The following is a 13002-nucleotide window of genomic DNA, read 5'->3' on the forward strand; positions in this document are numbered from 1 at the left end:
AGAGAGGCGTGTTTCGGCTTATCTACGACATGGAGGAGTTCCTGGTGATGTGAAGGTGGCACATCACTCGCCCACCAACAACCCCATCCCCATATACTCCAACCTTTCACACTACCTCCGTGGAGGCAGCAGTTCCAAAGCTGAAGCCCAGGTGAGCTCACCACACACAGAGCATGGAGTCTCTACATCGGCCAGAGGTGAGAACAAGCATGGCTTCTATCCATCTGCATTAATCACTGCTGCCATTACTGTAAACTGCTAGAAAGCAAAAAGCCTTGTGTGCAAAGGTTAATGAAATGTTAAATTGCAAATGATAGTTATTATTTGTAGTGTTGCTATTATGATGTAATGAAGTAAGTTATTGCTGCATTACTAGTTATTTATTGTAAGTCAGAATAGAAATGATGTAGTTCAAATGAAAATACATAATATTACTGTATTGTTATATATGAGTAGTTACAATAAACAGGGCTTATTATCTAATGTAAAGGAATAATGTATGTAGCGATCAATACTATGATTTAATAGTAGTACAGTTATCCATTAGATCATTTGAGCGATACTAAACAGCAAACTTTTTATTAGATAATATCTGGATGTGAAATTTGAATTATTATCAAATTAGATTTAACTGATGGCATCATAGTGTTGTGTGAATGGAATTTTACTGCAGCTCCACCATGTGATCAGATCGATACTGTGGCATGTGAGGGAAATAGTGTGTGTGTGTGTGTGTGTGTGTGTGTGTGTGTGTTTTGTGTGTGTGGTCACAGTTCCTGGTAGAGTGGGTAACTAAAATAGTTTTTTCACTGTGTGTGGACAAGCCGTAGTTTTGATTAAAGTTGAATTAAGTTCAGTAAGTCACCAGAAAAAATTTAAGAAAGTCAAAATTATTTGGCAGATTGTATTTGACTGCATTGCATCGTTAGGCATTTAACAAAATGAGAATTCTATCATCTAAAACCATCATGATAAATTCACTTACATAAATTTCCTTGAAAAACTATAATCTATAACTCTTTATGAGCATTTTTTTTCTTTTTTTCCAGCAAACGGCTCCTGAAAACAAAGAAGACCACAATGATAACCAAGGAAATGAAAAGAAAGGTGATTTTTATATCATATACCACATATAAGTTATATGTGACGTATACATATATACGTATACAGCCTCACAAAAATTGCAGCAAGTGTACTTTATTTTGGCGCTGTGTGTGTGTTAGAGGCCCAAGCGAGTCCTGCACATTCCACTCTGGCGTTGGTTGAAGAGCCTGAGGACACAGACCCATGGGACCTGCCAGAGCTGAAGGACTCCGGGATCCCATGGTCAGGTAAGAGCTTGTTATTGGCTTGTGTAACAAATTATTAATATGAGTGTTGTCTTATCTTTGTATTATAAAGGACCACATGTGTCCTGATAAGATATAGACTTGGAGAGTGAGTAATACTGATAATTTGCACTTATTTAAGGAGCGTGTAGATATGATGAAGTGTCTCATATGACATTGTTTCACAATCACAGATGAGTTGGCAAGTCCATTATTTTGGGTAGTTAAATGACAGAATACATAAATATACTTTCCACCTATTATGAAACACACAGTGTTACAAGTCTGCAAAATCTCCTAAATCTAAGGACCATACTATCTTTATAAATGAAGAAAACATCAGTCAAAGCTAACAAATTAAATATCAGTAAAGCCGTACAAAAAATAAAAACAAAGATATTAAGTGAAATGAATACAGAAAACAGTGAAAAGCAGGGATAAAGGAAAACGATAAAAACAAACATACAAGTTTTGAGAGATGATTTAACGTCTAAGTTCTAAGATCTACGTTCCTCGATTCCTGTAAACTCTACTAGATCAATATCAAATCACTTTTCATCCTGACATTAGATGTTTATTTTATGTTGATGTCAGTAACGAGAACTCACTGAAATCATTCAAGATTCAGTGCTGTAAAACAAAAGAAGATAAAACTTCTAAGGGTTTTATTCCCACTAGCTCTTTATTTTGACCTCATTTGAAGAACCATAAATCATTGTAATCAGTGTTAATGATATGATTATTTAGAAAGCACAGAGGTCATAAAAAACAATGTATGTAATTTAGATAGTGGGCAATACTCTGTATAGGCAAGGATAGGTAACGCCACTGTTCAGTGAAGACATTATACTTTTTAGGTATTGTGACTGCAGTATACTGCAAGGTAGACTAATCCAATAAAGCAATATGTATTTTCTATGAACACTTAAACAGGAGGAATGGGACATCCTATTGATGATAAAATAATTAATATATATATATTTTAGAATCTGAGAGTGCCCGGAGACCCCTTTTCTTTTCCAACGTTTCCTGAGCCTCTGTGGACTGAAGCAGTTTTTTACAGCAGACATGTTGACACATCACAGCAGGAAAAACACATTTGGAGTTAAACATATTAACAAGTACTGCAGTCATTGACATGACATGCTGATACATGTAAATGGAACAGGGCCATTGTAAGTGACATTATTTGAACCTGTGGTGTCACAATTAGTGCTTGACCTTGTATCTTATCGGCAAACTAAATAAATCTTTTACTAATGTTTTTTCTTAATTCTGCGTTTAATCCTATTTTATTACTGTGTCAGCTCTGGATACGAGAGGGAAGGTGACGAGGGTGCTGGTGTCACTGGGGAAGCTGGTCCTGCTGCTGGGTTTCCTCTACATGTTCATCTGCTCCCTCGACATCCTCAGCTCAGCTTTCCAGCTGGTTGGAGGTAAAGATGCTCATCCTAACTACTGTGTGGGTAGTATCATGCAATAGACCTTGAGACACACTAGACCTTCTGACTTAAAGGATCAAACAGGCAGAGCTTATAATACACGGTTTCCTCGTTGAAATCATTCAGACTGTTCCTTCTAGACATTTAAAGAATCAGTGGTAAACCATGATTTGCTTTTTATCATGTCACTCTCCTTTATAAACCGTTGTATGAGGAAAAACTACAAGAACTAGGGCTACGTTGTAGCACTTGCGGGCCCGAGCACCCGCACGTTGAAGCCTGTTGCGGTCGGTGGAGAGAGCGATCGATGACCAAGCGCACATCATCGATCGAGCATGCACTTCTCCACGTTGCATGCGTTTTGCGCTCTGCGGCAGTAGGTTTGCCAGTAGGTGGCGCCATCACTATTATTACACACAGACTTATAGATCTGTTCAAGTAGCCGCTCTGATGTAGCGTGAGCAGTTTCGTGTCAATTGGAAAATTTTACCACAATGTAATTTTCACACTGATCAGTAGGTGGCGCTATGACCGTGAACTAATGTTTATATATGGAGCTGTTCAGATCAGGATTGTGATCATAGGTCAGAAGTTTGGAGCCGGTTGGATAAGGCAGTGTGGATTAACAAAGTACTTCCTGTTTCCTGGCGAATCAGTAGGTGGCGCTATGACACTGAGGAAATATTGAAAAATAGAGCTGTTCAGGCTTGGACTCTGACCATGTGACAGAAGTTTTGTAGTGATAGGACAATGCACAGTGGAGTTATGATAACATCGTGTCCTTTGGCGAAGGAAAATCCTTCGCCGCACATCAATGTTTACACGGTTTGAGGAAACGTCACAATTCTGACCATGATCTAATGACTTGACTGATCTGATTTGAGCTGTATATTGTAAATCAGCCAGGAGCAGTTCATCAAAGTATAAAACATGTCACTTCCTGTAGCCACCAGGGGGCGCTGTAATTTCAAGTCATAATTTCTGTGTAGATGTCATCAGGATGGCACCCTTGTCTTACATGTCTAGTTTGGACTCGATTGGACAATGTATGTCCGAGATACAGAACCTCGTGTTTTGATGGCGTTTAATCAAACTCAAGACGCCACGCCACGGTCACACGGTGTGACGAAAGGTCAATCTCTTAATCACTTTTTATCTCCATCTTGTTGTGATGGCACTGATCTTAATTTGAAGTTAATCTGATGAAAGCCCTGGGACAAGTGCATCAAGTAAAAATGTGGAATATGGAAAAAAAATGGCCACTTAATCCAAAATGGCGGCCTCCCTGTTTGGTCAAGCATACCTATCCAAGATATTTTTTTGTTTGTTATGAAACGACACATGTCCCGATAGATTTGTATAAATGTCGGCCATCGTAGTGCCGGGGTTGCCCTATAGGGGGCGCTGGTCAGTTTTTTTGCCACGCCCATTTCTTAAAACCATATGAATATCTTCAGGGGGGGGCTGTTGTTACACACATGTAGTTTGAGAGAGATAGAATCATGAACACTGAAGTTACAGCAATTTCGTGTTTCACGGCGAGTTGATGAACTTTAATGCCACGCCATTCATATGGCGTTTGACGAAAAGTCACGGTAATCTTATGTCTTCATTGTCAATGTCTTGGGACCCATTTGATACAGTTTGACATGGTTGAGGTCAGTGGATGAGGAGAAATTCATCCAAGTGTAAGACAAGCAAAAAACAAGACATTTCCTGTTGCCACCAGGGGGCGCTGCGGTTTTAAGTCATCATTTATGCATAGATGTCATCAGGCGGGGACTATTGTCTTACATGTCTAGTTTGGACTTGATTGGAACATGTCTGTCCGAGATACAGATGCCCGTGTTTTGATGGCGTGTAACCAATTTTTAACGCCATGCCACGGTCACACGGTGTGATAAAAAAAAAATCCCTCAATCATTTTTTATCTCCATCTTGTTGTGATGACACTCATCTGAATTTGAAGTTGATCTGATGAAAGCCCTGGGACAAGTACGTAAAAGTAAAAATGTGGGATATTGCCAAAATGGCCACTAAAAGCAAAATGGCGGACTTCCTGTTGCGTTTTTCATAATGCTCCATGAGACTTTTTTTCATGACTGGTCACGATACACCTATATCCAGATTTTGATGAAAATCCGTTATGTGGAAACCTAGGGGCTGGTTCCAGGGGGTGCTGTAGAGCCATTTTGCCACGCCCAATTCCAATTACTCCAGAATACTAAAATATCCGCAGACCTTGAATTTCCTGCAAAGTTTCATAACTTTTTGAGCATGTCTAGACCCTGAAAAAGCCCCCCAAAGGGAAATAATAATAATAATAATAATAATAATAATAATAATAATAAAAATCCTTACAGATTCAATAGGGCCTCTCACCATTCGGTGCTCGGGCCCTAATTAAGTAAAATGTATGCTGCTGTTTCCACCCAGGTAAAACAGCAGGTGACATCTTCCAGGACAACTCAGTCTTGGCCAACCCGCTGGCTGGTCTGGTCATCGGGGTTCTGGTCACTCTGCTGGTGCAAAGCTCGTCAACTTCCTCCTCTATAGTTGTCAGCATGGTCTCCTCTGGACGTGAGTATGAAGCTTCACTTAACACCGACACACTCATCCATGCACAGAAAACATACTTTGTATATGAATTATGATGATGAAGATGAAGATGATGATGATTGAGCTTTGCTTTGACAGTGCTGACAGTCCAACTGGCTGTTCCTATCATCATGGGCACCAACATTGGGACCTCCGTCACCAACACACTAGTCGCAATGACGCAGGCTGGCGATCGCAGCACATTTCGGAGGTAATCATTTTGTGTTTCGTGGATAATAACTCTCACAACTTTCACTTGGAGTTCAAGATCCCCCCCCACCCCCCCCACAAAGAATACAGAGAACACTGTAATCTGATGTGAATTACTAGAATGCGCAGAGCTAATGGGAGGAAATGCGACGTGTTTACATTTTACAACAGGGTGTCACTCCTGACCCCAATAAATACAATTTTATGGTTGCAGGAATCAGGTGAAAACACTGGCCTTTGATAAAGAGGAGCCATGAATGTTCTACTCAAAAGAACTAGAACACGCTGATATATGTGTGCAATGGTAACAAATTCAAACATAATATGTACCACAACATGAAAACAAAAACTTCCCTACATCCGAAAACTACTATTGTTCTATATTTACCTGAAATATAACAAAAATCACAAAACTTGTAGAGAGCTTGCTTTACTAGGCATATTATAAATGTTTGCTTACTTACTCGACTTTTACAATGACATTCCCTGGACAGCAATGAAATGAACCTCCCATTAATAATAACCACAGATAATTTCACTGTGCATTTCAGGGCTTTTGCCGGGGCCACAGTGCACGACTTCTTCAACTGGCTGTCTGTGCTGGTGCTGCTGCCTCTGGAGGTGGCCACTGGTTATATGTTCGTGGTCACTAAGCTCATCATCGACTCCTTTAACATCCAGAGCGGAGAGGCCCCAGACCTGTTGAATGTGATCACCGATCCCCTCACCGATTCAATCATACTGGTAAAGTCCCGTTCTCGTGATGATATCTGTGACAGTTCAAGTCTGAAGAACATCAATGACATGAAGTCAATAGAGGCCACCAAGGAGGTACTGTGGAACTTATGTGTGAGAAAACTGCACATGGTACCTTTAACTTTATTGCGGTTAAATAAAAGGAGCCTCAGTTCGTTAACCTAGTAAGATCAGATCAGTAAACTTTTACAAATTATATTGGAACTGAGCTTTAACAAAGGACCAAATTAACCAAGTAGGTGAACATATTGACTGAAGCTGAACATCTGAATTTCCACAGTTGCTTAAAATGACTGATACTGTATTACACTGTATATACTGTACTATGTACATCTGAAAATCAATATGAGAATTTGCAATAATTAGAAATGTGTTGTTTTTACTTAATTAAAGAAATCACCAGTGTAATGAGAGATATGATGCCAGTGTATTAGACTGTTATCTTTATGGTCCTTCTCTTTCACTTTGACTTAGTTGGACCAGACTGTCCTCACTGGGATTGCCACTGGAGACCCCTTAGCCAGGAATAAGAGTCTCATCAAGAGATGGTGCCAAACCTTCACCAACACGGTAAAACCAAAACATCATTTCATTTCATTTTAAGTGTTTTTTTGTGTTTGCATATATTTTACTGTATGTAAGGTTCTTTCTTATTGCAACATCCACTTCAGCTCCGTCATGTCTCAGCTTTTATGTTTATTATATCAATTGTTGTCAGATATGAAAAAAGACTCAAACATGTCAGCTATAAAACAAATATTCAAAACCGTCACGATTTAAATGTTCACTGTCAATCTGTGTTTCAGTCATTGATGAATGTTACAGTTCCTGGTCCAGAGAACTGCACCTCTCCGTCTCTCTGCTGGGAAGATGGCAACTACACCATCACGCTGAAGAACATTTCTGAAACATTTAATGTCCAGAAATGTAAGACAACACTCATTTCACTACATAGTTTTCTACAACGCTGACTTCACAAAGGCTGGCTGCAATTTAGGTTAAAAAAAGTTTATATATGTGAAGTATTTCTGGCCTCATGTGAACTCAAATCCATGTTGAGGATATTTGGAGAAAAAATTGTTTTTCTACACTTTCTACAATGGCTTAAAAGTGTCACTTATTACATACAAATCCTGTATTTGTAATAGATATATCCAAGTATATTAAGTGTTGACTACACATGTTTACAGTTGTAATTTTGTAAACAATTTTAAATAGATTTAAATTTAATAATACACAATTTAGGGGGTAACACAACATTCCAGTATATATGAAACAACACTTGAATAGAATACTCAACCAAGTCATGAGGTAGAATTATCCGATCACTGTAGTTGATATGAATCAGTGTTGAGGTAGAATATTCAACCCATCTCCACTGCGTTAGATTAACCCAGTATGGGTTGGTCCAGTGGTTTAGTTAGTTTAACCCAGCCTTTTTCTGTGTATTTTCTTGGTGACCTCAGGTAAACACCTCTTCGTGAATGTGCATCTTTCTGACCTGGCGGTGGGTCTGATCCTGCTGGCTCTCTCTCTGTTCGTGCTCTGCTCCTGCCTGATCCTCATCGTCAAGCTGCTCAACTCCATGTTGAAGGGTCAGGTGGCTTCAGTCATCAAGACCATCCTCAACACGGGTGAGAAGCACTGCACACTGTTCATATATTTCCAATACATTGCAATCCCAATGGTAAGTAAATGGATGAATATCTTGTTTACAATTATGTGTCTGTTTTTGTGCAGATTTCCCATTTCCATTCGGTTGGGTTACTGGTTACATTGCCATTTTAGTCGGAGCTGGCATGACCTTCATCGTGCAGAGCAGTTCTGTCTTCACCTCTGCAATTACACCACTTGTTGGTGAGTTACATCCTCACCAACAATACATGCCCGAACAATACATGCAAAGTAACAAATTTCCTGATAAATGTGTGTGTTCTTTGTTTGAAAAGGTATTGGTGTCATCAGCATAGAGAGAGCATACCCACTGTCCCTGGGTTCAAATATTGGTACGACCACCACAGCCATCCTGGCAGCCATGGCTAGTCCTGGAGACACACTGGCTAATGCTCTACAGGTCAGAAACTCACATTAACGCATATAGAATATACAATCACCAGATTAACTTTTCTGAAAAGCTGTATAGTAATTAATTTTGAATTAGCAGAGATATGGGATCTGTGTAGGAAGGTAATATAGTAGAGTCTGATGTAGATATCATTCAAGAGAGTCACATATGCTATGATTGTAGTTATTTTTACTTGTAGATAATAGAGGTGTTTTTATGTGTAGAAGAATAATGACTGTTGTTTGTCTATGATCACTTCAGATCGCCCTCGTCCACTTCCTGTTCAACATCTCTGGCATCCTCCTTTGGTATCCGATCCCTTTCACCCGCATCCCCATCCGGCTGGCTAAAGGTCTGGGCAACATCACCGCCTCCTACCGCTGGTTTGCAGCTGTCTACATCCTCTGCTGCTTTTTCGTTTTTCCACTCTTTGTCTTCAGCCTGTCGCTGGCTGGCTGGCAGGCACTGGTCGGTGTGGGTGCACCTTTAGTTCTCATGTTAATCATCATCATCGTGATCAACGTGTTGCAGAAACAGAAACCTAGGTGTTTGCCTGCAGTACTGCGGTCCTGGGATTTCCTCCCTTTGTGGGCCCACTCCCTGGCTCCCTGGGACAAAGTGGTTGGAGTGATTACTTCCAAATGCTGCTGCTGCTGCAAATGCTGCCAAATAGCTGCTGAAGACCCGGAACACAATGAGAAAGAGTGTTTGGAGAAGGATCAGAAGACACACACAGAGGTGTACGATAACCCTGCAATGAGTGCAGAGAAAGAGAAGGAGAATGAGATAAAAATAGAGCTGGAGATCTTGAAGAAGACGCGGTTGTGAGGTTTTTACATATACACTGAATGAGTGTTTGATTGTGTGTGTGTGTGTGTGTGTGTGTGTGTGTGTGTGTGTGTGTGTGTGTGTTTGTGTGTGTGTGTGTGATGTAAAGAATCATTCTGCTCCAGGCAAAAGAACCAAAAACATTGCCACAATATTCATGTTCTTACTTTGAGTAGATCAGTTGGTGTAAAATGAGAAATAGTTTTAAAAAGACTTGTTGGTCTTCCAAATAAACTGAAATGGCCTTTAAAGGGTAAGGTGGCAATATACTATATATTTAAAAGCAAGGTGCCCCTCAAACCCCTGGTGCCCTTGGAAGAGAATATTTTCCAGACGCAACAGTTGATGTCGGCATGAGCAGAGGCCAGATGGCAGAGAGGAGTCTGATGTCATATCCGCTTCTCAACAATTCTTCTTCCTGTAATGCCTATGTTAACAAGTCTGATTCATTTAAAACTAAATCTCTCTTGTTTCAAAGCTACACATATGTAAATAATATTCATAAGTTTGAATTATTAAATTGAAATGTTTGCAACATTTTAAGATACTCACTGATTCTAAGACATTTGACTAAATAACTAGTAATAAAGTAGATATTTACATAAAATCAAATCAATGCAAACACTTAATAATAAATCATGCCAGAATTTATTTTTGAGTGCAGGGAGGATTAATCTGGATTTGACTGCATGGTCAATACCAGGATTAGCAGGATACATCCATTGTTGGTTTTCATACTTTCATGTGATTTGTGGACAAAACATTTTTTTGGCAATATTACCAGACTTATCATCTAATGTTTCTAACTTAAGTGCTAACAGGCTGAAAACCATGGAAACTTAGACAGACCTAAATGAAAAAAAAAATGCATATTGTAATTAAAATGATATAATAAGAATGAAGTGTATATATACATCTAATGTTATGTCTTACTGAAAGAGCAGAGCAATGCATCAAAGTGAATGTCTTGAATGTGAAAGTGCCATGGCCTCTGTCAAGGAGTTTTTGCAGTAGATATAGTCACGATTGGATCTGCAGCGACCTGCTGAGCATAGATGTGACAGAAAACATTTGTTTTCATATGTTTCAACAGGTTGGTCAGGTTTTGTGTTTTGTATTTTTACAGAGAAAAGAAAATGACTAATAATCCACTGTATGAGACCCACTGAGATCCTTAACACATCGTTTTGAGGTGTAAAAAATATTTTATAATTGAGACGGATAATTGTATTCAAGGAATATGTCGTTTGAAATGAGATGAATGTGCATCTGACTTGTTAAAGTTGTTCACTGTTGATGTTTATCTGGCTTGTATATTGCTTTCCCATAATATGAAATAAAAAATAAAAGATTATTTAATTTGTAAACTACTCTGGTGAAAAACCTGTAGACTCATCGTTTTTTAATGTTCCTGAAACAAAAAACGAATGTGTAGCTGAACCTGTGTCAAAGGTACGATGAGAGAATATTTACTGCTCTCTTATCAGCGTTATCTGAAGCGCGGTGGGACAGAACTATTGTGATATGAGGAAGAAACTGGGTTGTGTGTAGAGTTCAGAGCTTTAACAGTAAAAAGCATGGCCTGTATCGCAACAGTATGATAAACCCTATCAACCTAATCACTATTATTTATATCTAACACATTAAGTTACAGCAGAATTTCTTTATTTTCAGTTTTTTTTAAATGTCACAGACAAACCAGGCTGTGCGTGAGAAACGTGCACGTTGTAATGTCACATGTCAGGGAGCCACGTATAAAGAACATAAGATGGATTATCAATATGTCAATATGGAGGGCACAAAACTATCTGTGCCAAACTGTATTACACAACAATCACGAGACGCTGGAAATGTCACACAAACACACAGACACACACTCACGTTTGAAGGTGATTTACAATATACTAATATACGTGACCTATCACAGTTATTATTTTTCTGTCAAGGCACATCTGACGAGATATTCAAATCCCTCTGTGCTGAATATTCTGTGTACTTAGTCAATGGTTTTATAAATGAGTGTCATCATTAGAACATCTAATCAGAAATGTCTAAACTAGAATGGAACTATATTCTCCTGCCAAGGCCAAAAAATTGTTCTGGATTATTAGCCTATGTGGACGCACACAAAACTGTACATTCTTACAAAGATGTTAACACCATATATGTGTCATTTTAACATCATGATCCATACATGAGAAACTGTGGAAAATGTGGAAAAATCCTTTAAAGATAAAAGGTCCTAAGATTTTATGGTTTCTACCCTGGCCCACACTGGTTCAGTTCTACTTTACATAATGCTACTGATTGTGATGGTGCAGACTTTAAAGGGACAAACTAGTTTCATTTTGTGAGGGCCAAGTCTCCTCTTATCATAAACACCTGTGCTATAATAGATATGAACTTGAAAGAGGTTCTGGTCTTTTAATGTGCGAAAAGAGAATAAAACCTGCTCCTTCAGTTAATGAGGAAACTTTGTCTCAGTACAAACGGCTACCTACAGGCTACATGTCACAAGGTGTGCCTCAGCTGGGACATCGCAACACACACACACACACACACACACACACACAAACACACACACACACACACACACACACACACACACACACACACACACACACACACACACACACACACAGACACACACACACAGCTTATCGGTTCTCATATATTGTAGCTGAATTTTTATAATTTTAAAATCTAAAGTTTAAGAGATTAAATTAGCAGAAAGAATGAGATTTAAAATCTGAGACCCGCTAACTAGAGATAATTGAATGGAAATCATGGAAATGCAAACAGAGCTATTGATAGACCACTAGGGACATAATTAGGATATAACTAATGAAATATGTCACACCAAAATGCAAGTAGGTGCTTGGTTGACATCATGTTTTCCACACTGTCTGACAGTATCGCACATATTCTGTATCAGCTTCCAACAATTTAAGGTTGTGTAATGTTTATGACCAGTGACTATGCATAAATATTATCGCTGCACCATTTTATCAACTGAAATTACTGTTTGTTTAGCATTTTAAGCACTAAAAGGTTCTCTGAATCTGAATGACGTCTGGCTGCACTGCATGAGTTTGTAACGACTGAATTAGACATATTGCTGATTGTTATTTTTGGATGTCCTATGGGAGATATTTCTGTTAATTATGTTGTTGTATGTTTTGTTATATGACCAGTGACTCTTTTTTTGTTACTATTGCCACTGCACTCCCTCTGCTATTAGGAAATGAGGAGGGGGTGCGGCCGATTTCCCTTTCAAATCGCCTGCTGCATGTCATCAAGTCCTAAGTCTTCAAACTAAATTTCCAAGTCGTTTGGAATCGTGTCCGGTTCAGATTTGAATCTAATGTTGACTTCTGCATTTGTTTCACTGACCAACGCTGCCCTTTAGTGGCAGATATGAGAACAGCACCGAGCCAGAGGCGTGCAAGGACAATTTACATGCTGAATGAAAGAGAGGAAGAGAGAGGATGGGGCTACTTTTACTGTGCATTAAAGATCGGATATGATACAGAATATATATCAACCAGCACAAAAACAGTATAATATGTATAATCAATATTTCTATGATAAGACATTTGTCTCTGGATTGGGTGAAGACCAAAAACAGAGCTAAAAGTGAGTGAAAGGTCACCAGCTTTAAAACCATCATAACATATGAACGACAACACAAAGATTCCACAACACAAAATAATTTATTGTTTCCAAACCCAGAGGCAATTTGTGGTTACAGTCATTACAAATAACTGATGTGCAT

General features: G+C 38.9%; 1 protein-coding gene across 1 annotated transcript; it reads left to right on the forward strand.

The window, feature by feature from the left end:
• Positions 1-173: 173 nt before the first annotated feature.
• slc34a2a (solute carrier family 34 member 2a) lies at positions 174-9227 on the forward strand. The gene is made up of 13 exons (XM_053417555.1): positions 174-197; positions 1050-1107; positions 1224-1331; positions 2636-2764; positions 5207-5350; positions 5468-5579; positions 6130-6322; positions 6809-6904; positions 7141-7261; positions 7801-7968; positions 8075-8191; positions 8284-8408; positions 8661-9227. The coding sequence occupies exons 1-13, from the start codon at positions 174-176 to the stop codon at positions 9225-9227; spliced, it is 1962 nt and encodes a 653-aa protein (XP_053273530.1).
• Positions 9228-13002: the final 3775 nt, after the last annotated feature.

This window comes from Pleuronectes platessa, chromosome 3, assembly GCF_947347685.1.
Source record: "Pleuronectes platessa chromosome 3, fPlePla1.1, whole genome shotgun sequence".
NCBI classification, from domain to species: domain Eukaryota; kingdom Metazoa; phylum Chordata; class Actinopteri; order Pleuronectiformes; family Pleuronectidae; genus Pleuronectes; species Pleuronectes platessa.

Excerpts from the sequence above, each read along its gene's own strand:
- slc34a2a (XM_053417555.1), top strand. The coding sequence starts at position 174 with ATGGAGTCTCTACATCGGCCAGAG. Across the intron at positions 1,332-2,635 it reads CTCCGGGATCCCATGGTCAG|CTCTGGATACGAGAGGGAAG; the intron begins GTAAGAGCTTGT and ends TTACTGTGTCAG. Across the intron at positions 2,765-5,206 it reads AGCTTTCCAGCTGGTTGGAG|GTAAAACAGCAGGTGACATC; the intron begins GTAAAGATGCTC and ends GTTTCCACCCAG.